Source organism: Perognathus longimembris, chromosome 16, assembly GCF_023159225.1.
Source record: "Perognathus longimembris pacificus isolate PPM17 chromosome 16, ASM2315922v1, whole genome shotgun sequence".
Lineage (NCBI taxonomy): Eukaryota > Metazoa > Chordata > Mammalia > Rodentia > Heteromyidae > Perognathus > Perognathus longimembris.
In genome coordinates, this window is record NC_063176.1 from 16,776,254 (window position 1) to 16,802,888 (window position 26,635).

Genomic DNA, 26,635 nt, shown 5'->3' on the forward strand with positions numbered 1-26,635 from the left:
AGAAAGAAAGAAAGAAAGAAAGAAAGAAAGAAAGAAAGAAAGAAGAAAGAAGAAGAAAGAAAGAAGAAAGAAAGAAAGAAAGAAAGAAAGAAGGAAAGAAGGAAAGAAGGAAAGAAGGAAAGAAAGAAAGAAAGAAAGAAAGAAAGAAAGAAAGAAAGAAAGAAAGAAAGAAAGAAAGAAAGGAGGGAGGGAGGGAGGGAGGGAAGGAGGGAGGGAGGGAGGGAGGGAGGGAGGGAGGAAGGAAGGAAGGAAGGAAGGAAGGAAGGAAGGAAGGAAGGAAGGAAGGAAGGAAGGAAAGGAAAGGAAAGGAAAAAGAGAGCTGGGAATATAGCCTAGTGGTAAAGTGCTCGCCTCATATACATGAAGCCCTGGGTTCGATTCCTCAGCACCACATATATAGAAAAGGCCAGAAGTGGCGCTGTGGCTCAAGTGGTAGAGTGCTAGCCTTGAGCAAAATGAAGCCAGGGACAGTGCTCAGGCCCTGAGTTCAAGCCCCAGACTGGCAAAAAAAACCAACAACCAAAAAACAAAAAACAAACAAACAAATAAAAAACCACAACAAAAAAGGAAAAAGAAACAATCTCCAATTTCTTCTATGGGAGTCCCAAGAGTACAGTACTCACTTATCCAGGCCATGTCATGAGACTGTCTTTTAGGCCACTGTACCACTTCTCTGGCATACGCCAGGATTTTGTTGTTCTGATTTTTGCTCTTGCTTTTTGGGCTTTTAAGTTGATGAGTATGCAATTTTGCTCTTAAGAGTAAATAATGGATTAAAATTATTTTTATTATTTATTTATTTATTGAAAGGAAATGGGATTTCTCTTCACTATTTGTATAACTGATTAGAGAATGCTATTGTATCCCATAACTGAAAGTAACTAAAGTTCTTTAATATATTGCCCTACTGAGATTACATGAACAAACACTTATTTAGGGCCTATTAGGTGGCAGTTGTACTAGCAAGATGCTAAAGCTAAATCTCTGAGTGGTATCAAGCCAAATTTCTGAGGTCTGTTGGAAGAAACAAGCTATTAAAAAAATAATTTCAGTATGATGATAAAGGCCATTATCCAAAACTGAGGTCAAAGAAAAAATTCTGAGTTAGGCAATGCCTGAAGCTATGAAAATCTTAAGGTTGGATAGCTACATGAAGTAATGGGAATATAAAATGGCCTTTAGATACCTTAGTAGTTGGATACATGTTTCTTTCATTCTCTGTACACATATATATATGAACACAAACACATATGCACATACATATATATATATACACAAGTTGTATGTATGTGTACATGCACATATATAGACATACATACATATAATTCTGTACATACAAAGATGTGGGAAGGGAGAGAAAAATAGGAAAGTGAGAGAGATGGGAGAGAATGAGAATAATGCAAATAGTATTAGAGAATATGATCATGAAGAACCTTAAAATGATCTAAGCAGGTAGACTTTTATATTCCTTAGGTGATCATCATTAAATGGATGGTGGTAGAGAAGTCTATTCAGGTTTTCAAGACAGAGACAAAACTGTATTGGAGAAACAAAAGGAACTGAGATGATATATGTAAGTAATTTGGAGGTCAAAATGGATGGTTCTTAGAAATTGTAATAACATTTCTAGCAAAATTCTTTCTTTCCTTCTCTCTTTCTCTCCCTCTCTCTGTATCTCTTTTTTTCATGCTGTCTCACTTGTTTGCATGCTGGTCCCAAGGTTTAAACTATACCTGGGAGCTGTCCCTGAGTTTTTTTGCTCAAGGACAGCACTCTACCCCTTGAGCCATAGCTCTACTTCTGGATTTTTGGTGGTTAACTGGTGATGAAAGTCTCAATGATTTTTATTCCCAGGCTGACTTCAATCCACGATACACAGATCTGTCTCCTGAGTAACTAGGATTACAGGTGTGAACCACCAGCAAGCACCTGGCTAATTTTTTTCTTTCTATTCTTCTTCCTCTTCTTTTTCATATATGCAGGTTCTGTTCCTGAAATTTTTTTGCTCAAGGCTAGTGTTCTACCATTTGGGCCACAGCTCCCCTTAAGCTATTTTTTTTTGGCAGTTAATTGGAAACAAGAGTCTCACAATCTCTCCTGCCTGGGATAGCTTCAAACTTTTTATAGACTTCATGGCTCCTTAGTAGCTAGATTACAGATATGAGCCACTGGTGCCTGGCCTGGAAAATTGTCTTTAGCATTTGAAAATAATTTTTTTTCCTGGTTAGGTACACTAAAATAAGTGAAGTAGGGCTGAGAATGTGGCTTAGTGGTTGAGTGCCTGCCTAGCATGCATGAAGCCCTGGGTTGGATTCCTCAGTATCACATAAACATAAAAGGCCAGAAGTGGCACTGTAGGCTCAAGTGGCAGAGTGCTAGCCTTGAACACAAGAAAAGGGACAGTGGCCAGACCCTGAGGTGAAGCCTCAGGACTGGCATAAAAAAAAAAAAAAAGTGAAGTAAATGCCAGCTGCATTCTTATTTAAACTACAGAATAATTTATTGCTGAGCTCTTTTCAAATGCTTGTAAAACCAGTCTTTCCATAATTAAATAGCTAGTATTATTTACTAGACTAAGATTATAAAGGAATGGCTGATATGTTGGCTACTAGCCAATTTGGCTGTGTACATTAATCAATTAACTAACTGATTAATTAACTTACTAATTTTACTTGCTTGAGACAGGGTCTCACAATTGAAACCAGGCTGACCTGGAACTCACTATACACTCCAAGATGGTCTTAAGTTTGTGATCCTCTTGCCTCAGTCGCCCGAGTGTTAGGATTAAAGGCATGTATCATCATGCCTTCCTTTATCTATGTAATAAAACGTGAAATAAAATAGCATCTCATCTGTTCTAACAACACAGCAGACTAATGATTGCATGTGGCAAGTAGCCACTGAGTTGGAACATACAAACACAGGATATTCCCTTGAGTGAATAAGTTTTAATAAATAATGTTGGTTTAAAATATGTAGTTCTTTAAAAACTATGGGAGCATGGCAAACACTTGATTCACCCAGATGCTGATTCCATCTGTAAATGTGATGGTCAGATATCCAAAATATAGCTAGTTATGAATTAAGTCACTATAACTAAAATACATGAAGTATAATAAAATCCCTACTCATTGGTATTTACTTCTGTGGAACTCATATGAATGAAATAGAAGTTGAATTTTAAAATAACTTTAGGTGGGCTTGGAGCCAGTGGCTCATGCCTATAATCCTAGCTACTCTGAGGACCGTGGTTCGAAGTCCGCTCAGATAGGAAAGTCATTGAGACTCATCTCCAATACACTACTCAAAAAAGCCAGAAGTGGAGCTGTGGATCAAGTGGTGGAATACTTGCCCTGAGCAAAAGAAGCTTAGGGACGGTGCCCAGGCCCGGAGTTCAAACATAAATATAAAATATTATATAAATAAAATAAATTATATAAACATAATTATTTTATATTTAATTATTATTAGTTTAGGTGATATTATACTCTAAATAACTTGGTTAATTTTTCTTTCTTTTTTTCCTACAGGAAGGAAAATAAGGTAAAGAAATAAAACTTGGAACAGTTTATCTTTGGTAGTTTTTGAATAAAAAAAAGATTTTTTGTGCAAATTTATCTCCATGGAACTAAAGAGATTATGAATGTATCCTCTTACTTTTCTTAAATGTCACTACAAAAATGTAAACTTGTACATTTAATCTTACCAAATGAAATATTAAATTGCTGTAATAATAAGATCATGCTCATATTCTTAAGTGTTCACAAATTCTAGTTGCACACCACATATTTTACCTCTTTTCACAGGGTTATATCACAACAAAATTAGGCTGCAACAAGAGATCAGAACACTGGAAAGAAGGAAACTGCAATTCATTTTGAGATGAAGTAGACTGGCTAAAAAAAACACACACACACAAAAAAACCCTAACCATAGCCACTTTTGGAGGAAATAGCTTTATCTGCTTTTCATTGTTTCCCTAACATTACTGTACTATACAGAATGCAGAGCAGTTTCTACCACTGAAAGCAAATACTAGTCCAAGTCCCCACCCAGGGTGCGGAAGCAGGTTATGCTCCACTCACTCTATGGATTCTAAGTCACCATCTCATTAGGAGGAATCGGCTGCCAACCACACAACAGTGAGCAGGGTGTGTAGAGGGCCATGAACAGTTGTTTTGCCACTTGTCAGACACTCCTTTAAACAGTTTCAGGTCTTGAGATCCAGAAGGAAATAGAAAAGAAAGTGCTAGAATAAGGAAGAATGGAAAAGAGTAGAGTGAGACTCGCCTAGTATGATGACGTGAAAAAAAGTAAAGTTGGCAATAAACCAGAGGAGTTTAAAGCATTTCCACAAAAGAAGCTGAAGTTCCATTTCTTCCTTGCCCTTTCTTACTATTTTATATAGGTAGAGAACTATCTGTTCCCAAAGAAGAGAACTCATTGTTAACTATTGCTTTATCTTACTTTATTTATAACGAGTTTAGTTTGAGTAAGTTTAGTTGAACTACAGATCAAACCCAGGGCCTACATTTAAGAATTAACTCAGTTGAGCCACATGCCTAATTCTTTTGCATTTTTGTTTTTAAATAGGGTCTCTTTTGCCTAGGCAGAGACCAAGAAACTGGGATTACAGGATAGTCCATCAATGCAGGCCTCCAATCCACTGACTTTTGATAGTTTACTGCCTCATCAGCAACAGGATTATCCTCCATAAAGATCCTCCCATTGTAGAACCCCATCTCAGTATTAGAATAGCCTTCCATTTAACCTCTTCACAGTTTGATGCATTGCAGAAAGTGCCAAGCATTTCATTTTTAATCTTTCATAATGCTTTGCTATGCTATACTAAAAATTATATGATTTTTTCTATTATCCTTCCAGTGTAAGTATATATGCTGTTGAAGTGAGCACAAAAATTACAAAATGTTATTAAGGGGACCCAAAGGACTTGAGGTAATTAGTTGAACATCCAACTTCCTAGGCAGGAAAAAAATTCTTGGCAAGAATGCATAAAAAAATGCATTTGGTCTCTTCTGAAAACCAGAATGGCAAACTAAAGAGTCTTATGATTCAGACTACAGTTCTGTTATGAATTATGTATCTCCTTTGGCAAGTTAGTCTATTTTTCTAAGCCTCTGAAAATGAGCAGTTTGGCTTAAATGGTGTCCAGATTCCTTCTAGTTTCAAACACCAGAGATTTTAGGTTTAGTCTCCTCTGTGGCAGTTGGCTGGTTTATGGAAACTAAGGAGATGCTGTAAAAGTGATTTAGGTAGGGCCCCTTTCCTGAGAATGCAGCCTGGACTAAGCAAAGGCCCATATAGTTAAAGTTTAACCAATTGATGGAATGACTCTTTGCACTCTCAAAAGAACAAGCTGAAATGTAGCTGTTTCTTTCATTCTAGTTGATATTGAACACTGAAACATATTCTTTTCCCTCTAACTTTTTTGCAGTGCTGAGGATTGTACGGAGAGCCTTGACAGTCAAAGCACTCTATCACTGAACTACATCCTCAGACCCAGAACCCATCCTACAACCAAAAAGAAAAAAGAAGAACTGAAGTAACATGAAGTAGCAAATCTTTATGCCAGAAATCTGGAAATCCATAATGGAAATGTCTAATCTTCAAATGACAGAAACTCTTTCATTAACCAGTTACGTGATCATATGTTATTAAATCTTCACAAGTCCAAGAATATGTTTCAACATTATGCTGTAAAATCGAACCTAGTCCTGTAACTGTTGAAATCCATTAGCAACCATCAAATCTAACGATAATAAAAACTGTATGGGATATTTATTTTTAGATGTTTTAAAATGTAAATATTTTTAACAAAATATGTAAAATATACACAGTAGTGGCATGTACTATTCTTCTTGATTTATCATACACAAATGAGATCTCTGGTGCCTGCTTTTCATGAGACATAAACAAAATTAATATTTCCTATTCCCATTTTTCCTGCATAATAGTTAAAATGTTCGTATTAGCAATTTGCACTTTTGTTTACATGGCTAATATAAATTACCTAAACTTTAGAAAAAAAGACCACAGCCAAAAAACTAGCAAGTTAGAAAACACTTTAAAATACCTAATAAGGGTCTGGGAATATGGCCTAGTGGTAGAATGCCCTGGATACAATTCCTCAGCACCACATATATGGAAAAAGCCAGAAGTGGCGCTGTGGCTCAAGTGGTAGAGTGCTAGCCTTGAGAAAAAAGAAGCCAGGGACAGTGCTCAGGCCCTGAGTTCAAGCTCCACAACTGGCAAAACAAAACAAAAATATCTAATAAGAATTACTGCTTTTGAATTCCAAACCTCAAACATTTCTTTCAAATAATGCTTTTAGTATAAAGCAAATGTGACTATTTTCTCCTTACAAATCTCATCATGAAGATAACACATATTTTCACACGAAACCATATTTTCATGTTTTATTTGTTTGCTTAATTGGGGAAGGCGGTGGTCAAAGCATCTTCTGGAACAATACAATAATTTTTTGTGACATCAAATGCTTTTGAAAACTTTGCAGAAACAAATAAATATTCCAGTATAAAAACTATCATGTACTAAACAAGTCAAAGCATGTTTTAGTATTTAAAAGCATTTTCTTAGTATTTCCTTTACATATCCAAATTTTCTAAATCTCTAAATGATAATGTAATGGTTTTCTTGTTTGGGTTATTTATTTACTTTTTGGTGACATTTGGAATTGAACTGCATTCTTACCATTTGAGTCACACCCTGTGAGTAATTACCTTTTGAACAAATATTCAACGAATTATTACATTGACCACTATAATGTAACTTATCAGAACGAATATCTTTCTATTAATGTCTGGGCTCTTTCCTATTTAACTCTCAAACCAAGTTTCAAGTGCAAAACAGATTTCTTAATCTATGAATCCATACTACTATTGATTTGCCAAACACTGAAGCAAAAGATCTTCTGAATTTAACACACAATTGACAGATACCTTCATTACGTACAATGACATATTTTCCACAATGAATAAAGTTTCACAGCATATTCCTAAGTATCCAAACTAGGATAAATTTTTGCTGATATGCTACTTGTGTAACATTAAGTAAACATGAAACATGATGAGATATAGGAGTTTTATCTTTTAAGCTACTTCTGGGAAAGTGCCTACTTGTAGCCATCACAATTCCAAGAGTTAAAAAGTGATATGGTAAGTAAACAAAACATGGATTATTCTAAATATGTGGATAGAAGCTATTTTTACTATTAATAGATGAAAGAAAAAGCAGATTTTAATTAACCCTGTATAATATTTAATATTAAAGTTTTGTAACTATTCTTGTCTCCTAAACAAACCTGTAACAAACTATAACCTGGTTAGCAGAAAGGAACATTCTAGTGCTTTTTAGTTCAAAGAAAGGAGTAACATAATTAAGGACCATAGTCAGTTTCAGATTGAATGTGTATGTGTGTAGGTGAATCTGGTTGTTTTAGAAACACAGTTTTAACCACAGAATAATAGGAATGTATCACTTCAAAGGCTATTTTTGGTTCTCATACTAAAAAAAAAAATTGCAACAACTGGCTTAATTAATATATATTCATTATCTAGTCATCTATTTTGGACAGGGCCACTTTTACAGATGGAATAACTTACACTTGGGAAGATCCCTAACTGCTAAAGGTCACAGAGATACTAAATGGAATAACTAAATCTACAAATTGACTAAATCCATAAAAATCTATAAAGCAACTTTACATCTGTAAAACTAGATACTATGATTTTAGATGTATAAATTTAACTTATTTCTGACCACATCAATCATAATGTCAGAGCACCATGCCCTATAAAATTAGTGGTCTGGGAGCACTACACTATTGCCCCACTGGGTGACCAACCAATTTTATTTTATTGGTAAGTTGTGGGGCTTGAACTCAGGGCCTGGGCCCTATCCCTGAGCCTCAAGTCTAGTGCTCTACCACGTGAACCACAGCATCACTTTTTGTTTTTGAGTGATTAATTGGAAATATGAGTCTCACATGGATTTTCTGCCTCAGTTGGCTTTGAACTGTGATCCTCACATCTCAGCCTCCAGAGTAGCTAGGATTAGAGGAGTGAGCCACCAGCATCTGGCTGAGTGACTGGTTTTTACTTGCCGCTTCTCATTTCCATGAACAGGCCATTCATTGAAGCCTCTAATCAAGTTAAAAAGGTGCCTCCTGCCCTTGAAAGCTTATAATCTGAAGATAGTGAGAGACTTTAAATTCCTGAACTGGGCTTGCTTTAGTAGGGATGACTTGGGGAAGCAATGGATTGACTAGGATTTTGATAGACTGGAGAAGAAAAGTGGACAGAGAACAAGTCAGTGTAACTGGGTAAAAAAGCTTGGCAATGGAAATAAGACTTGTAGAATGGTTTAATAACCCTTTATTATTTCAAAATAGGATGTTAAATAGTTTAGTTCAATTCTCTCTCAAACACACACAAAATTACTAACCTTCTACATTCATGGCTTCTCTCAGAACCTGAAGTTTCTTTTGTCTCTCTCGAATTCGGTCCAAAGCACTTGATATTGCAGAGGAAGTGGGCATTTCTTGAGTGTGATACACTGGATCCTTTTTCTGAGGACCAAAGATATCCAAGGCTATGCTTCCATCAGAGTATCTTGCTTCTCTTTTTCTAGGAATAGTTGAAGTCCGACCTGTTACAGCCTCAGGGTGACAGAGTGGGTATTGGCCTGTCTCTCCAGAAGAGAAGTCTCTGTCAGATGTACAAAGCAAATCCATGGATGAAGCCCAAGTTTTCTTCTTGGGAAGCACCTCAATGCCAGGGATAATGTTTTTTTGTGGATTGCTAGTTTTGAACTGGTATGGGGAGCAGATATTTTCAGAATCTTCATGTCCAGAATTTTCATGTGATGAAATGTCCTTGAAATAATCTTCCTCATCTTGTGTGTCTCTGATGGACAGAAATCCCATAGACTTACTAAGCCCTTTGTTAAGAAAGGTCTGATGAGAGAATGGAGCCTTGTGTGTGTCTAGTACATCAGAAGTAGAGCTTCTTCCTGGAATGATAAGAATCTATCATGTATGCAGACTTTTTATAGAAAATAAACTGGAATGCAACCCACCATTGACAATGAGTGGAGGCAATTCCCTAAATTCTCCAAGTCAGAAATCAGAGATGAAATGAGACGATGATTATGACAATGGGAACACAAATGTTGTGTAACTTTTATTTTTGTACTGCTCCAGGGACGTGTGTACACAAGTAATCTTAATCATTGAACTAGGTTAGAAGCATGGCTCAAGTGGTAGAGCACCTGCCTAGAAGGCTCAGAACCCTGAGATTAAACCCCAGGACTGCCGAACAATAGTAACAAATTCTTCTAACATACAACTATATACACCCTATGCAATGTTTATGTTTATGTTTCTCTCTCTCTCTCTCTCTCTCTCTCTCTCTCTCTCTCTCTCTCTCTCTCTCTCTCTCTCTCTCTCTCTCTCTCTCATTGGTTATGAGGCTTGAACTCAGGGCCTGGGCTCTGTCTCTGGGCCTTTCACTCAAGGGTAGTTTTCTACCACGTTGAGCCACAATATTACTTCCAGCAATGTTTCTTTTTCTTTTTTTCTTTTTTTTTTTTTGCCAGTCCTGGGCCTTGGACTCAGGGCCTGAGCACTGTCCCTGGCTTCTTTGTGCTCAAGGCTAGCACTCTGCCACTTGAGCCACAGCGCCACTTCTGGCCATTTTCTATATATGTGGTGCTGGGGAATCAAACCCAGGGCTTCATGTATACGAGGCAAGCACTCTTGCCCCTAGGCCATATTCCCAGCCCCCAGCAATGTTTCTTTTTTTTTTTTTTTTTTTTTTTTTGGCCAGTCCTGGGCCTTGGACTCAGGGCCCGAGCACCGTCCCTGGCTTCTTCCCGCTCAAGGCTAGCACTCTGCCACTTGAGCCACAGCGCCGCTTCTGGCCGTTTTCTGTATATGTGGTGCTGGGGAATCGAACCTAGGGCCTCGTGTATCCGAGGCAGGCACTCTTGCCACTAGGCTATATCCCCAGCCCCAAAATGACTATTTTCTTTTTCTTTTTTTTTTTTCTTGCCTGTCCTGGGCCTTGGACTCAGGGCCTGAACACTGTCCCTGGCTTCTTTTTGCTCAAGGCTAGCACTCTGCCACTTGAGCCACAGTGCCACTTCTGGCCGTTTTCTGTATATGTGGTGCTGGGGAATTGAACTCAGGGCCTCATGTATACGAGGCAAACACTCTTGCCACTAGGCCATATCCCCAGCCCCCCAGCAATGTTTCTTATTTAATAAAATTAAAATATATTGAACTTTCTTTTTTAAGTGGTAGAATTTTTACTATATTTTAGATAGTACTATAGTAGTTGAAATTGTGTGTTTGTGCGCGTTGTATGACTGTGACTGTAACTAACAACTTTGTACTTAGCATGTTTGTTCTGCTGGTGCTCTAAACTTGAGCCATGACTCCACTGGTTCTGTTCTGGTTAAATAGAGATGGAATTTCTCAAATTTTCTGCCCGAGCTTGCTTAGAATCTTGATCTTCTTATTTTAGGCTTCTGAGTAGCTAAGATTACAGGTATGAGCCACTGGTGCCTGGTAAGTACTTACATTTCATAAGTTCAAGATATTTTGATGTTGTTGGTTGTGGGGCTTGAAATGAGGATCTGGGCACTATACCTAAGCTTTTCTGCCATAGCTCCACTTCCAGTTTTCTGGTGGTTAATTGGAGATAAGATTCTCATGGACTTTCCTGCCCAAGGTGGCTGGCTTCAAACTGCTCGGATCTCAGCCTCCTGAGTAGCTTGGATTATAAGCATGAGCTACCAGTATCTGGCCATAAGTTCAAGATTTTATTACAATCAGATATATTTTCAGAAATGTTTGTAGTTTATAAAAATCAGATAACTTGATTTCATTTAATTTATAAAAAAAAAACTTTTTTTCATGGCAGACCATCAATTACTAAATAGTATTTTTTTTCCATCTAAAACATAGTGTGTCCCTATTTGTCAACTGGAATAAAATGTTAATTCTTTTTTTTTTTTTTTTTTGCAAGTCCTGGGTCTTGGACTCAGGGCCTGAGCACTGTCCCTGGCTTCTTTTTGCTCAAGGCTAGCACTCTGCCACTTGAGCCACAGAGCCACTTCTGGCCATTTTTCTATATATGTGGGTGCTGGGGAATCAAACCCAGGGCTTCATGAATAGGAGGCAAGTACTCTTGCCACTAGGCCATCCTCCCCACCCGTTAATTCTTATTCTTTAAAACTTGATTTAGTTAAAACCAGGAGCCTCAGACGTGGTGGCAGAACACTAGCCTTGAGCAAAACAGCTCTGGGACAGTACTCAAGCTCTGAGTTTGAGCTTCACAACCAGCAAATGAATGAATGAATGAATATAGTACTGTGTTACATTGAAAAAAAACAACAAAAACCCGGAGTCTCTCTGTTTTTAAGGCAGCAGTCTATAAATGCATTAAGACACATGAAAATGCCGATTCAAATATAAATTTTATAAATATACAGATTTGTAAAATAATCATTTGTGTACTATTTTAAGTTGTGGGAAAGTACTGAATCATTATTAACTGATAAGTCCATAAATACTGATTTTCTGTGCAGTGTTCTATGATTTCTCTTTGATAATCTATGAATCTACTGAATACAATATAGAACAATGAGTAAAACCTTCCTAGCAACAAATTGCTTAATTAATCTGAAGCTGTTAATTGCCTCTTCAGTGTAATAATCTTTAACTCTATGATAATGAATTTTACGTTTAAAAAAATCTTAGAAGACTGGTACCAGTGGCTCACACCTGTAATCCTAGCTACTCAGGAAGATCTGAGGATCATGGTTCAAAGCCAGCCCAGGTAGGAAAGTTCATGAGACTTCTTATCTCCAATTAATCACACAAAAAAAGCTGGAATTGGCACTGTGGCTCAAGTCTGGCACAGTGCCAGACTTGACTTGATCAAAAGGAGCTCAGGGACAAAGCCCAGGCCCAGAGTTCAAGGCCCCTGGATTGATTGGCAAGAAGAAGAAGAAAGAAAAAAGCCTTAGAGCTCTTCAGAGTAACAACTATAATCCTTAATTCCATGATAAAAAAAATTTCATGATTAAAAAATCTTAGAAGATTGGTGCCAGTGGCTCCTAACTATAGTCCTAGCTACTCTGGTGGCTTGCGTGGGCAGGAAGGTTTGTGAGACTCTTACCTCCAATCAACCATCAGAAAACTAGAAGTGGCATTGTGGATCTAATTGGCAGAGTGCTAGCCTAGAACAAAAGAGCCCAGAGACAGTACTCAGGCCCTGAGTTCAAGCCCCAGGACTGCCCCCAAAACCCCAAAACCCTACCAAAAAAGTGAAGCTGTGGTTTAAGTAGTAGAGCACTAGCCTTGAGCAAAAGTTCAGGGACAGTGCACAGGCCACAAGTTCAAGTCCCAGGACGGGCACCAAAAACAAAACAATAACAACAACAACAAAAAAAAAAAAAAAACAACTAAGAAAAGGAGATCCGTTTCAAAAACAAATAATTGCTTACTTGAGGATTATATTCAAACTTTGTGCTTTCCTTATAGCTCATCTTCCTCTGAACATAGATCTATCCATAGTCAAGTACAGATAATGTCCATATTTGAGGCATATAATATAAACAACATCAGAAAATATGTCATACTATATCTGGACAAATTATCATAGACTCTAGCATCTAATCTAGTATAGTTAAAAAACCATAGGTAGGGGGCTGGGGATATGGCCTAGTGGCAAGAGTGCTCGCCTCCTATACATGAGGCCCTGGGTTCAATTCCCCAGCACCACATATACAGAAAATGGCCAGAAGGGGCGCTGTGGCTCAAGTGGCAGAGTGCTAGCCTTGAGCAAAAAGAAGCCAGGGACAGTGCTCAGGCCCTGAGTCCAAGCCCCAGGACTGGCAAAAACAAACAAACAACAAAAAAAAAGATAGGTAGTACAGTATTTTATGGGTCAGTTGTTACATTCTTTCACAAACCACATGTTCTAAGTTCAGCAGGTTAGGTCAGCTGGGCACTTAGCTACTCAGGACTCTGAGATGTGAGGATTGTGGTTTGAAGCCAGTCCCGGTGGGAATCTGTGAGACTCTTATCTCCAATTAACAACCCAAAAGCCGGACGTGAAGCTGTGCCTCAAGTTGTAGAGTGCTAGCCTTGAGCAAAAAAGCTCAAAGACAGAACCTGGGCCCTCAGTTTGAGCCCCAAGATCAGTTAAAAAAAACAAAAATTCTTACAGTTAAAAGTTTATTGACTAAGGAATACAGCTATTCTTACAAACTGATGAAATTCATTTAAGATGTAATAATTGAAAGAGTTCAGAATCCTAAAGGCTACTTACTGTCTGCCTTCTTGCTTCTTTACCATGCTGGTCTATGAACAGGTAATCAAAATTTAAAAAATTCTAAGAAGTGGCTGGGCACAAGCTGGCTCTTGCCTATAACCTCAGCTACCTGGGAGCCCGAGGTCTGGAGGTTCACTGCGCAAGTTTGCAAGACTTCATCTCCAAAATAATTGGGAAAGAGCAGAGTTGACTCAAGTGACAGAGTGCCTGCCCAGCATGTGTAATGCACTGAATTCAAACCCCAAACTCCAGTACCACTAAGGAAAAAAAAATTCAAATAAATAGGTATTGTGATAAAACAATAAATCCACGTTTATACAATCAGTACCATGTGCTACCAGTAAGTTCATTCAATTTCCATAGTGATTTTTTACTTTTCCTCATTCTTCATAAATTTCTTAACCTTAATTCTCTGCTCTCTTAGAGGATGATCCTGTCTCATATTCCACCAAGGAAACAGAAGCTGTCTGAGTAGCTCTGTCTCATCTTTCCATGACTAATTGTACATAATCTACCTGTGTCTGCATGTTTTTTTCCCCCCTGTCATCTCAAAACATGAGATTTCCAACCCACTGAAGGTCAGTCCTCAACATGAATCCTTTTTACTTTTTCAAATAATTTAGTTTTGTGGTTAACATTGCTGCTACCTGATTATATATCTCCATTATCTCCACCCACTGCCACTTTTTTTGGCAAGTCCTGGGGCTTGAACCCAGGGCCTGGGTGCTGTCTCTCGGCCTCTTTGTGCTCAAGGCTAGCTTTGTACCTCTTGAGCCACTCCCAGCTTTTTTGACTAATGTACTAGAGGTGAGTCTCATGGACTTTTCTGCCTGTGCTGGCTTTGAACTGTGATCTTCAGATCTCAACCTGCAGTGTAGCTAGGATAATAGCTGTGAGCCACTGTTAACCAGTTATTTCTCCCTTTCATTGAGTCATTCACTTCAAATATAATCTCTCCAAAAAGAACTCAAAGTAGTCCCTCCCTTGTTACAACAGTTTCTTTTAGCTACTGTTGTCTCCAATGTCTTCCCTGTTCAACCTGGTTTAGTCATCTTCTAATTACTCCATGACTTGGAATCTCTCAGTGAGTATCAACATGACCTCCCTGCTGAGAAAGCCAACGGATGCCTTTCTTTCCATCTTTTTTACATCTTACTTCTAGACAACAATTGATACTAATGACTACACTTTACTGAAGCACTTTCCTCTTTTTACAAGCCTGGTTTCTCTCTAGCATCCTCTATGCCTGTTCAGTGTTATTTTTCATCTTTTCTTTCTCCTCTACCGGACACCTGAATTCTAATCCTAGTACCACCAATAAATAAAAATTCATAGTCCTTATAATAGTAAAGTTGTGGAAATTACAAATGTCACTAAATAAAGTAATCTAATAGACAAAGCAATGGTTCAATATATTATAGTTGTTTGATGTTGCTAAAGTATTAGGGAAAAATTCACAAATATTGTAGCTCAAAAGGAAAATTCCAATGTAGAACCTGGCTGTACAAGGAAAAAGAAGTCTAGGCTCATGTTTATTTGATTCTTAATCCTCTTCAACCGTAAAGATCAAAGCTGGGTGGCCAGGGGCTCACACTTGTAATCCTAGCAACTCAGGAGGCTGAGATCTGAGGATTGTGGTTGGAAGCCAGCCCGGGCAGGAAAGTCTGTGAGACTTTTATTGCCAATAAACTACGCAGGAAAGGAAGTGGTGCTGTGGCTCAAGTGGTAGAGCTCTAGCCTTGAGATGAAGAACTCAGGGACAGCGTCTGGTTCCTGAGTTCAAGCCCCATGGCTGAACAAAACAAACAAACAAACAAACAAAAAAAAAAAAAACCTATGCAGAAAAAACAGGAAATGGCACTGTGGCTTAAGTGGTAGAGTGCTAGCTTTGAGCAAAAGGAGCTCAGGGACCACACACAGGCCTAGACTTCAAGCCTCAGGACTGGCAAAACAAAAACAAACAAAAACAGTAAAGATCAAGGATTGTTAAACTTAGTGTTACTTGATAATTTGTATTAGAGACTAGGAAAAAAACCCCACAAACCTCCTTTCCAAAGTTTTCTAAATATGTGTATAGGCTATTTGAATTATTTTACTTAATAGAGCAGTAGTAACATTGGAATCATTAATTCAATAGGCTATGATCACTGTCCATTTTGATCACAAGGAATTATGTTAATGCTTTCGCTGAAAGTATTGCTTTTAGAGCTACTCAAATTATTGCAGGCAGCAGGCAGATGTTTTTGTATTTCCGCCATTCCGTTGTACTCACAAAGCATGCTGAGTCTATATTTTGTCTCTCAATCCCATATCTATCTATCTATCTATCTATCTATCTATCTATCTCTATCTATCTATCTATCTATCTATCTATCTATCTATCTACCTACCTACCTACCTACCTATCTATCTATCTATCTGTCATTACTCCAATTAGCTTCCTCTACTCTCAACTGGAATATTCGAACATAAAGACCACGTCTGATTTGTTTTGTATTCCAGTTGTAATAAAGTATAGTCAAAAGAATAATAATAAAATGGACTGCCTATGAACATTTAAAAACCTTTATAATCAATTTTAAATAGCATTATTTATGACTATCAACAGACCTGTGTTTTAATTTTCTATTCAATCTAGACTCTTGTCAAGCTAATCAATTTCCTATTTTCTCCATTCTTTTACCTTCAAAACATGAAAAGAACTTGTTATAAAATTTTCAAGCAATGATAGTATTAATGAACTAACACATAAGAATTACTCTGAGCACTTAAATTTTGCCTCTCTTTTCTTAAAAAATTATTGTAAAGGTAATGTCCAAAAAGGTTACAGTTACATAAGTAACTTTATGAACAGTGTGACCTTTGCCTCTCTTTTCCATTTCTACTTTGTTTTCCTAAGCACAAAATTATCTACTGGGGAGAGTTGTTTTGAGAGAAAAATAATGAAACCTGATATTGTAAGAGCTCTTGTAAAATTTTAAATATATTAATAAAAGTATCAAATTGTTCAAAAGAGCAAAAATAGGACTATAAGTGAATTTTCTACCTCTTGGGGAGGAGCTCTGACTTCAGAAGGTAGTTTACAGACAGCATTAGATTGATTATGTACAATAATAAGCATCCAAATTTAAAATTAAACGATAAACATTTTTCTTTCTAGAGAATTATAGCTTGTAATATCTAAGTATCTAAATGGATTATAGCACATACAGGAGGAACAAATAGTAGATTTTAAGAACAAACATTTTTCATCATAGAACATGTCCCATTTATTTTAAACTGGCAAAATATTCCTCAACAATGTCTATTGTATTTATTTTTGTTATGAGTAATTAACATTATCCTTAGTTAGATGTCATGAATGTTATCATTCATTTTCTCTTCACACAGAGACTCAAAGATTCACATCATCTCTAGAAATTAGCTTTGAAATGTTAAAATGACATTTCAATATTAAGAGGTTTGATTCTTCATGTCCTCACAGATGTGTTCAAGTACATAAAATAAGAAACATGAGATTGTCAGTACAGCCAGGTTGTAAACTGCCATCATGTTGATCTGATGTGGTGTAGGGTTCCACAATAAGCTTGGCAGGAAATGTTTGATTTCTTTCTGCATAGGGAAACCATTTAATCAGCACTGGTGGTATTAAGTAACAAAGGATGGTAGACAGCCCACTAACTTAGCTTTAACTTCTGTAACAGACTTCAGAGGTAAGATATAAGGAGACATCTTTTAAGGCTATTTAGTCATAGATAAAAGATTTTTGTTAAATTTTAGTTGAACAACTTAACTGCTAAATATCATAAGGCATTATAGGCCTAAATTTGCTTATTTCTTTTAATCTAATTCTATGTCTCACTGCCCATCTTGATGTTTTCTTCATTGGTCAAGAACCTAATAGTAAACTAAGTCTTTTACAACATAAATGTTTAAGTTTGGTGTACACAGAAGAGAATGCTTTCCAAGCAATGTAAGAGGACAGGTTGCTTTGCTGCAAGCCACCAACAAGAATGGGTTTTTTGTGCCCAAGAAAGTAATGTCAGTGTCATAGAAGAATATTTATTTTTCAAGTTATTTAAATTTAGTCTTAAAACTTCTTAAATTAGTATATGACTATTACCTGCTAATTGTTTCTGCTTCATAGTGATTATGCTTAGTATATTTATGTTGATTTTGATCTTGAAAGAAGAATTTATACACTGGTAAAAGGTAAATTAAAGAGTGTTCCTCTGCACCAAGACTGCTGTGGAAAACACTGGCTAAGAAGGTCTGATGAATATTTCCCTGTCAAATTTGATCCAAACAAGGCCACGATTTAAGAATTAGCAACTTTTAATTTTACATAAAAATATAAAACAAAATCTGGTTTATCCATAATTTCTTAAAAATTCTCTTAAGTTTAGATAGAAGAGATTTTATTCTCTGATAAGACTCTAGTATATAATATCAGAATATTAGAATAAACTTGATGGGTAATCTGTTAGAAGATTTTCCCTATTCCTAGTATCTACATATTGAGAAAGCTTAACAACTATAACTATATTTTATTTAAAGGAGTATGTGCATAGGTAAAAAGCCTAAGAATCAAGATCTTCTATGGGCAGAAGGTGTGGTTCAAGTGGTAAAGACTAAACTTGAGCAAAAAAGCTAAAATACAGTGCCTTGGCCCTAAGTTCAAATACCAGTACTTGGGGGGGGAAAGATATTATAGAGTGGGTATGGATCCAATTCAAACTCTATCACCTCTAATATATTGTACAATAATTAATTGTATGACACTAAGATTCTCTACCTGAAATTAATATAATCTAAATAACCTATGTTAACATTTGATAATCTTCAAAATTTAGTAAATTATGGCAGACGTGATAATTTATTCTATAGACTGATGATGGGATAGAATAAGAGTACTACAAATTACAAAAACTAATCCTTTTTAAAAATACAAAATTATATACCAGATCAACAAATGATAAGCAAATAAACTTCAATTCCATAACACAGTCAATTAATGGGTAGTAAGAGATGACAGAGAATATCAGAAAGAGATTACAGATAGAACAGTAAAGAGAAATAAGGAAAGTCGAAATGAGGGGAAAGTAGAGGGCAAGAAAAGTGAAGGGAGAGGAGAGAGGTAGAGAAGAAGGGAAAGGGAGAAAAAGGAAAGGAGAGAGAAAGGGAAGAAGGGAGATGAGGTAGGAGGGAAAAAGGGAAAGAGGGTAAAGAAGAGAATAAGCAGTATATTTAAATTAATGTTTCACTTATGTAAAGTGTTCCTTATGTCTGACATTCATCAATACTTTTCTATTATCTCCCTCTAAAACAAAGGAGTGTGACTAGAAATTTGATGTGGAAAAGAACAGCTGTTATTTTAGCAGCAAGGTTCATATTTATAATTTCTATTTTATCTCAAATCCTACTACCGTAGAATGGGAAGTACATTACTATCTATAAGAAAATGTTTCCCTTTAAACTGGTATATGAGTATGGTAAAAGAAACACTTGAGAAAAGGGTTAAATATTGTAATTAGCACCAAAACATTCTGAAAAGTTAGACAAAGTTAACCTTGTATTCTTGTATTCACATATAAACTAATAACATATATATATTAGAATAGGAAATCTATCAGAAATGATTATTTTTATTTTTTTAGCATTTTCAAATAAAAAGTAAGTTAAAGAAAAATAATAGGATATCTACTCAGAATCAGCTTTATCTTGATGTGAAAGCTAAGATACTTATCTGGAAAAGTAGTCTTTATTCACAATAAGTAAAGAGAACTAAAGTAGACACTTAACTGTGTCATTAGAGAAACACTCCAATTTTCCTGCCTTTCTTTAACCTCTCAATCAATACACTTGTTTAAGGCACATTCTTTCTTCTCAGATAAGAGATTTAACCTCTGCAAAACATCTGGTCCAGCCAATCAAGTATCTGTTTAATATTCACAGGGAGTTTCTCATATGATTTTAAAATAAGAGAGTTGTGTGTTAATTGCCTGATTAAATTAAAAATTAGATGTTAACTTTTTATCTATTTCATAATAATATCAATTAGAACATGTTTATTTTTAATCAAGATAGACTTCCTAATTTTTTACATTTGCATCTTGCTTCCCCCAGGATTTAAGAGTAAAATATCTGACCCACAAAATATTTTTCTTACTGTTTATGTAATCATGATTTAATACTGCTTAAGAAGTTTTTAAAAAGTCAGTGAGCAAAATAAAAAAAATTCATCTTATAAATATTATGTAAAATTCTATATGTCCTAATTTTATTTCAAATATTCAGAATTTTCATGTATTTCACATAAATCTCCAGGATAATTATTGTAGGACCCATGATTATATAATGCTTTGGTAAATAACAAAACTGGTACTCATTATTTGTCTGTATTTGTAAGTACCATATAACCTAAAGCAGTAAATACAAGTCATGAGATTAGTTAGCTATAAAATCAATTTAGTGGGCTGTGACTAGCATTTAAAAATGAAAATAACAGAGCATGGTAACAATGTTGAGCTCTGAAATTTTTGTTTTCAGTGATGTTTCATTTCATATATATAATGTCTACATTATACCTATGTAATTCGATCATGCTTTAAAGTGTATTGTTTATAATATGAAAGCCATAACAAAGTGAATATGTGATGATGTTATTGATAAAAAGGGTTGGAAAGGGAAATAATTTATTTTGGGAGTCCTGATATGTAATGTTTCTACCTAACACAGATGGATTTATTTATTACCAGCTAGTATTTCTGTTGGTTCCCTACCACACTTCACATCCTAATGTTCTAACTAATCATAGTCATGACTATTAGATTTCCAAGTCAGACAAGTATTAATTTTTAAAACAACAGAATAAGATTAAATCCTTAAAACTTCTACTGGATTCTTACCTGTTGGTAATCCTTTTCCTCTCAATCGGTCCCGAATAGCCTGGCTTCGGTCAGACTTGTGCTCATTGTTACAGGAAAGCTGATCCGTCTGTATACAGGTAATCAAAAATCAAGTTTGACAACAGAATCTCCCTTTTGTTTTTATGATAACTTCCTACAGAATGACACTAATTAGTTTTTGGAGGCATCAACACTGAGGAAAGACACTATCTCATCATTTTTACTCCTTGAATAGAGATTTATGTAGTCTAGAACTGACCAATTCACTTCAGGAAATTAAAAGGAAAGAAAACAATTACTAAATAGTAATTTATTACCTATGAGCACAGTTAACTAGATTAAAATCGTAGCTAAAATAAATCACATTTTAAAACAGTAAACTCAGAATGTTCTTTGTTCCCAACTACTTTCATCTCTTAAATTCTAAAATTTAAAAACAAAGATGTAGTGTACTCATAATTGATATGTGGAATTGAAATTTCTTTGTACAACTATTTAAAGTTAATTAATAATAAATTATATAAAAATTGCTAATCATTTTAGTTTTGATTTTGATTGTAATCATTCACTGAAGACATTATTCAAACTTTTTTTAGATCTTATTTGCCAGAAGTAAATTTGTACCAAATGGACACACTGGTGGGTGACAGATTTCAAATCAATGCTTTCTTTTTTATTTTTGTGTCAGTAGTGTGGCTTTAACTCAGAATCTCAAGCTCTTGCTTAAGACTGATGTACTACCACTTGAACTATGCCTCCACTTCTGGCTTTTTGCTAGTTAAGTAGACGTAAGAGTCTTTTAAGATTTCTCTGCCTGTCTAATTCGAACCTCAATCCTCAGATCTCAGGCTGAGTAGCCAGTCAGGATTACAAGGGGGAGCCATCAACATCTGGCATCAATGATCTTTTTAGTAATGAACCTGGGGCTTGAACTCGGGGCCTGGGCTCTGTCCCTAAATTACTTTGCTCAAAGTAGTGCTCTACCAGTTGAGTCACTGCTACACTTCTGTGTGTGTTTTTTTGTTTTTTAAACTCATCTCACAGACTTTCCTACTTGGGTTGGTACTGAATGGCAATCCTCAAATCTCAGCCTCCTAAGTAGCTAGAATTATAGTCATGAGTCACTGGTGCCCAGCATCGTGATCATGCTCTTTTGAGTCTTTTCAATAATAAAATGTTTCGGTGATCTTAAATGTCAATAGCTTTAACCAAGGGTATTTGTTTAAAAAAAAACAAACACATGTCAAACTCCACATTCTAAGGGATGAAAAGTTAGGACACTGGTTTATTCAGACAACTGGCTAGGAGGAACACTGAGATAATAAGTAGAAGCAGAGAGGATGGTAAAGAGTAATTGCTTAAACCTATTATCAAGAGCATGAATCCATTCTTGTACATTTAGATAGGCACCAGCATACTGACACATACCCTCTAATACTTCCTTACTGACATCGAACTATGGATTAGAAACCTATCAAGCATTCTGTTGCCTACCAATAAACAGAATCAAATGGAAACATTTCCAAAATAATATTCTTGAACTGCATCTATGATGTTAGTACAGATTATACTATATTGTCAGTAACAGAAGACATAGTAAATATCCTGCATATTCCAGAATACCTGTTCTGAGGCAGGGAATAACAATAGTTAATAAACTGTTATTGAACAGTTACTATGTTCTAAGTACTGCCTGAGGTGCTTGAAATTTTTATTTAATCCAAAAAACAACCTCATGTAGTAGATATTCGTCTCCTATTATAGATAAATTAAAAAACAACAAAGAAACTTCCAAGGACCTGAAAGTTATCTTCACTGGTGTTCAGTAGTATGTGTGGATGACATGTACCAATATCCCTATTTGACAGGTGAATAAATCTAAGGTAAAAATTCTGTAATATTGCAAGAAACAAGACAAGCTCGCCTGCTGACATCCACTCTCCTCTGTGAAATCTTAAGAAAGAACTATGATCACGTATAATGAATTTCACAGTAGCAAAAGATTTATAAGCTATTGGAGGTATTAAAGGCTTCATAAGAAGACATAGGTAAAAATATAAATTTTGAGGTCAGAGAGATCCAAGTTCCAATTATGTTTATTTGCCGTGTGTGGCTGAAGACAAGTTATCTAATTGAACTTTAGTTTCACCATCTCTAAAGGAGATAAAAGCATACTTTTAGGATGGGGTTGTTGAATTGATGTGATAATGTACACAAACTACACAGCACAAAGCCTGGAACAAAATGTAGCTCAGAGTTGCCTCTGTCCAGAAGCTTGAAAAGAGCAATGAAAAGTGAGGGAAGCATTATTATATGCAGTAAAAATAAAACTGACTTTATAAAAAAAGAGTTCTCTCTACCTGGTGATTCTAATTGGTTCTTCAGTTCTTCTCTCCCACTGAACAACACCCAGTATACCCATGTCAAATTTATTACTGCTTCCCAAACACACCCTGCCACTTCTCTTTTCATAGCCTTTATTGAGGTTCACTTTCCTCTGACAGATTATCATCTGTTTACTATACAGGACCTGTCTCAAAGTACAACTTTTTAAATGCAGTTATAACTTGTTTCCCTTTCCCAAAAATTCCAATAGAATTTTAATTTTTTTTCTATTATTTTTCATAGTTTTATTTGGACTTTATACTTCCCCCCCCCCCCCCCCCCAGTCTTAGGGCTTGGAGTTGGGGCCTGAGCACTGTCCTTGGCTTCTTTTTGCTCAAGGCTAGTCTACCTCTTGAGCCCCAGCTCCACTTCTGGCTTTTTCTGTTTATGTGGTGCTGAGGAATCAAACCCAAGGCTACACACATGCTAGGCGCTCTACCACTAAGCCGCATTCCCAGCCCTGGACTTTATACTTAAGTAAATGGTGATAGCACTTTAGATAAGAACTCCTGGACATGTTATTCAAATATCTATTTTTAATAGTTTCTAGCACAGATTTCATACACAGATGAGCATCAAATACTACAATAAATTGAACTAAATGCTAAAAATTAAAAGAATGAACATCTGTTATGTAAAATATGTAGTTGTTAAGTAATGTAATAGATTTTTCATGGAGGAAAACAAAAGAAGAGAATTTTCAGCAATTTTACTGCCGGCATAAAATCAGCAAAGTACAAATCAAATGTCTTACAGGTGAGGGGTCATAGAAAGATCCCTGGAGTGACTAATAGAAAATTTAATCCTAATGCTATTTGGAGCTCTGTTTCCTCATCTATACAGGGAAAGACTCTATACAATCTTAATATTATGAATTAATATTATGAGAGGTTCTATGAAAAAGGTACTAAGGAAATGTTTCATCTATATGCCTACTTTTGTTTAAGGTTAGTAATAGTCCAGTGTATTAAAGGCCCTAAGAAGTCTTTTTTTTTTCTTTTTCTAAGAAGTTTTGCAGTAAAAATACGGCTAATTTCATTTAAACAAGATTTTTAAATCAAATTTATTTGCTCAAATAGGAATTTTTTGAACAAAAATACAGCTGCAGCAATGTGAAACCTTTCGTCTGGGCTTTTATACATTTTTACTAGTTTTACCTTTGTGCAATTTGCGAAGGGGTGCTTCCCTAAGAGTGGGGCAAAGGCTCAATTTCATGTTCTCTGTTGCCTACATTCTTTTACACTACAGAACCACAAAAGGTGGATGGTTTGATAGTTTGAAATTTGTCTAGAAGATCTCTGAGCCTATTTCTAACAGTAGGCAAAGTGAGTGGAAGGTGAATATATTCCTTGAAGCCATACAAGATCCTAGTGCAGACAGGGAAACAAAGAATTAAGAAGAAGCTAGAAAGAACAGTGTATGACAACAACAAATCTGTAGGCCACCCCACACTGAGGTACCTTAACACTTAAGGGTAGGAAGAGATAAAATTTGGATCCAGAGTAGTTACAAAAACCAAGGAGTACCTAAACTAGGAGAACAGGATAGGCTGGAGTTTAAGAGAAAAGAGCCTGGTGGTATGGCTAAATGCGAATTTGTCTTTCTTGGGACTCCAAGATGAGATGAAATGGGAGAGGCCAAGTGTGAGGGCAACAGGGCAGCAATACAAGCATGGATGTCTTCTATGTACTGCAGATGCTGGTGTCCAGAGATTGAGAAAGGTTGAGAAGCACCTGAGGATCCGATAGATGAAACCAAGACAGGACTATAAAGGGATAGAAAGTGTACGCAAGTATTAATACATTTTCACTATATATACACAATGATGAAGCATTCTAAGAGCTTAGGAAATGATCTAGGAAATAAAGCAAGAGCAGAAATCTTTAGCTTGAACATGCAAGGAGTCTAATTTTCTAGAATAATTTTCAAAAGCTAAGTAACTACAATAGCTATCATTTCAAGCAAACATTAGAATAATAAACCCAATTTCCTATTTGGAACCTTCATGTAGAAAATGTAACTGTGAAGTTTTCTTTTGAAAAATGTTATCTTTAAAGAAAATGTTTAAGTACTAAATTTAAAATATGATTACACTTACAAGTTGGAAAGGTAGCTTACCCCAGCCAGATTTCCCAGGACCAGTTTTACCAACTGTTTCACGTAGGAAAAGGAAGGAGCACAATTGCTATTCCTAATGTGGGCACTGCAAGCATCCAAGACAGTCCGGACAGAAACCCGAGCATAAATAACATCCTCACACATACCAAGCAGTATGCTGTTGAGATGATCTCCAAGTTTAATAGGCTAAAAATAAAGGAAAAGCCATGTTAATCACTAGGATTAAATCCTATTTCTACCATTAAAAAAAGCTATTCTAAGAACCCTAGCAAACATACTTCAAATACTTAGAGAGAAAATGAGTTCTTTCTCTGCTAGAACTGACTTCTGTATTTTGCTTTCCTGAGACCAAAATTTTTTTGGCAAAAAATGGTTAATATATCTACCCAGGCAGGAAGTATTACAGAAAAGTTTTCTTTCTTTTCATTAAGAAATGGGATTCTTTGGTTATTTAAATGTTTTGAAAACAAATTCCCATGTTATACCATTTAGTGGAAAATATTGGGGGATAATAAGCTATTTTCTATTATCCAATAGTTTTATATATATATACTATGGAGACAAAACTATATTCCAATATCCTATAAGACATTCTATTTTCTCTATAGATAAATATAATTAGTCATTTCCACAGTCATGTAGAAGATTTCAGATATTGTAATAAATCAAGATCTATGGGGGCTGGGGATATGGCCTAGTGACAAGAGTGCTTGTCTCATATACATGAGGCCCTGGGTTCAATTCCTCAGCACCACATATGCAGAAAATGGCCAGAAGTGGCGCTGTTGCTCAAGTGGCAGAGTACTAGCCTTGAGCAAAAAGAAGCCAGGGACAGTGCTCAGGCCCTGAGTCCAAGCCCCAGGACTGGCCAAAAAAAAAAAAAAAAAAAAAAAGATCTATGGAGCTGTGACTCAAGTGGCACAGTGCTAACCTTGAGAAAAAGAAGCTCAGAACAGCTTCCAGGCAGACACACACACACACACACACACACACACACACACACACACACACACACACACACACCTTCTAATTATCTGATGAAATCAAGAAACTAGGCTAAGAATTTTTATTAGCCAAATTTGTAAAATATTATATCAAACTGTCCCCCCAAAATATATGAAAGACAATCAACATCATCCACTAAGAAATTAAGCAAAACTTAAAAGAAGCCATTACAGACCTGAGGATGGAGTTCAGTAGTAAAGCATACGTGAATCAGTAAGGCTCTAGGTTTAATCCCCCCAGCACCACCAAAATTAGTACGTACATCTGTACATCCATCCATCCACGCATGCACGCACACACACACATACATAAAAGTATTTTTTAAAATCTTGCACACCCCAAAATAAAAATAGTAATAACACCAAGGAATGGTAAGAAGAACCTTTCCTCTATTGCTGATAGGAAAAACAAAAACTGACATGTGCCCAGGGTAGGAAAATCCAGCCCTCCCTCAGGCCATATAAGGCTGTCAGTGGCCATGATTTTGTATGGTATAGGAATGATGTAAATATCCTTCCTAATGACTCTTCTGCTCACAGCTGGCACTTGAGCCATGCCCCTGCTTGCTGTTTTTGCTATTTATTTGGAGATAAGTGTCAAGGCTTTATCTAACCCATCTGGCCCCCAAGCTTGATCCTTGAATCACAGCTTACTGAAATTAAAGGCATGAGTCACTGGCACCTGGTTGTAACCCCTCATAACAGTCATCATATTCGAAGAAATAAAATATTCTCCCATTTCTCTTATATGTGATCTGATACATATGATTTCTCTTACATATGATGTGTGTGCACATACACGTTTCAACAAATGCTACCACTGAATGCGGTATGTATC

At 36.2% G+C, this 26,635-nt stretch overlaps 1 protein-coding gene across 6 annotated transcripts in view; it reads right to left on the reverse strand.

The window, feature by feature from the left end:
* The window catches only part of Ptpn13 (protein tyrosine phosphatase non-receptor type 13), a 174,874-nt gene that overhangs the window by 93,096 nt on the left and 55,143 nt on the right, over positions 1 to 26,635 (reverse strand). For 5 of the 6 annotated variants that reach the window (XM_048364271.1, XM_048364268.1, XM_048364267.1 and 2 more), the window contains exons 5-7: positions 24,794 to 24,979; positions 20,291 to 20,378; positions 8,485 to 9,051 (exon numbers count right to left, since the gene is read on the reverse strand). In XM_048364271.1, coding sequence (XP_048220228.1) covers positions 8,485 to 9,051; positions 20,291 to 20,378; positions 24,794 to 24,979 — 841 coding nt within the window. The remainder of the gene's footprint in view (positions 1 to 8,484; positions 9,052 to 20,290; positions 20,379 to 24,793; positions 24,980 to 26,635) is intronic. The other variant, XM_048364270.1, reaches the window with a different exon arrangement.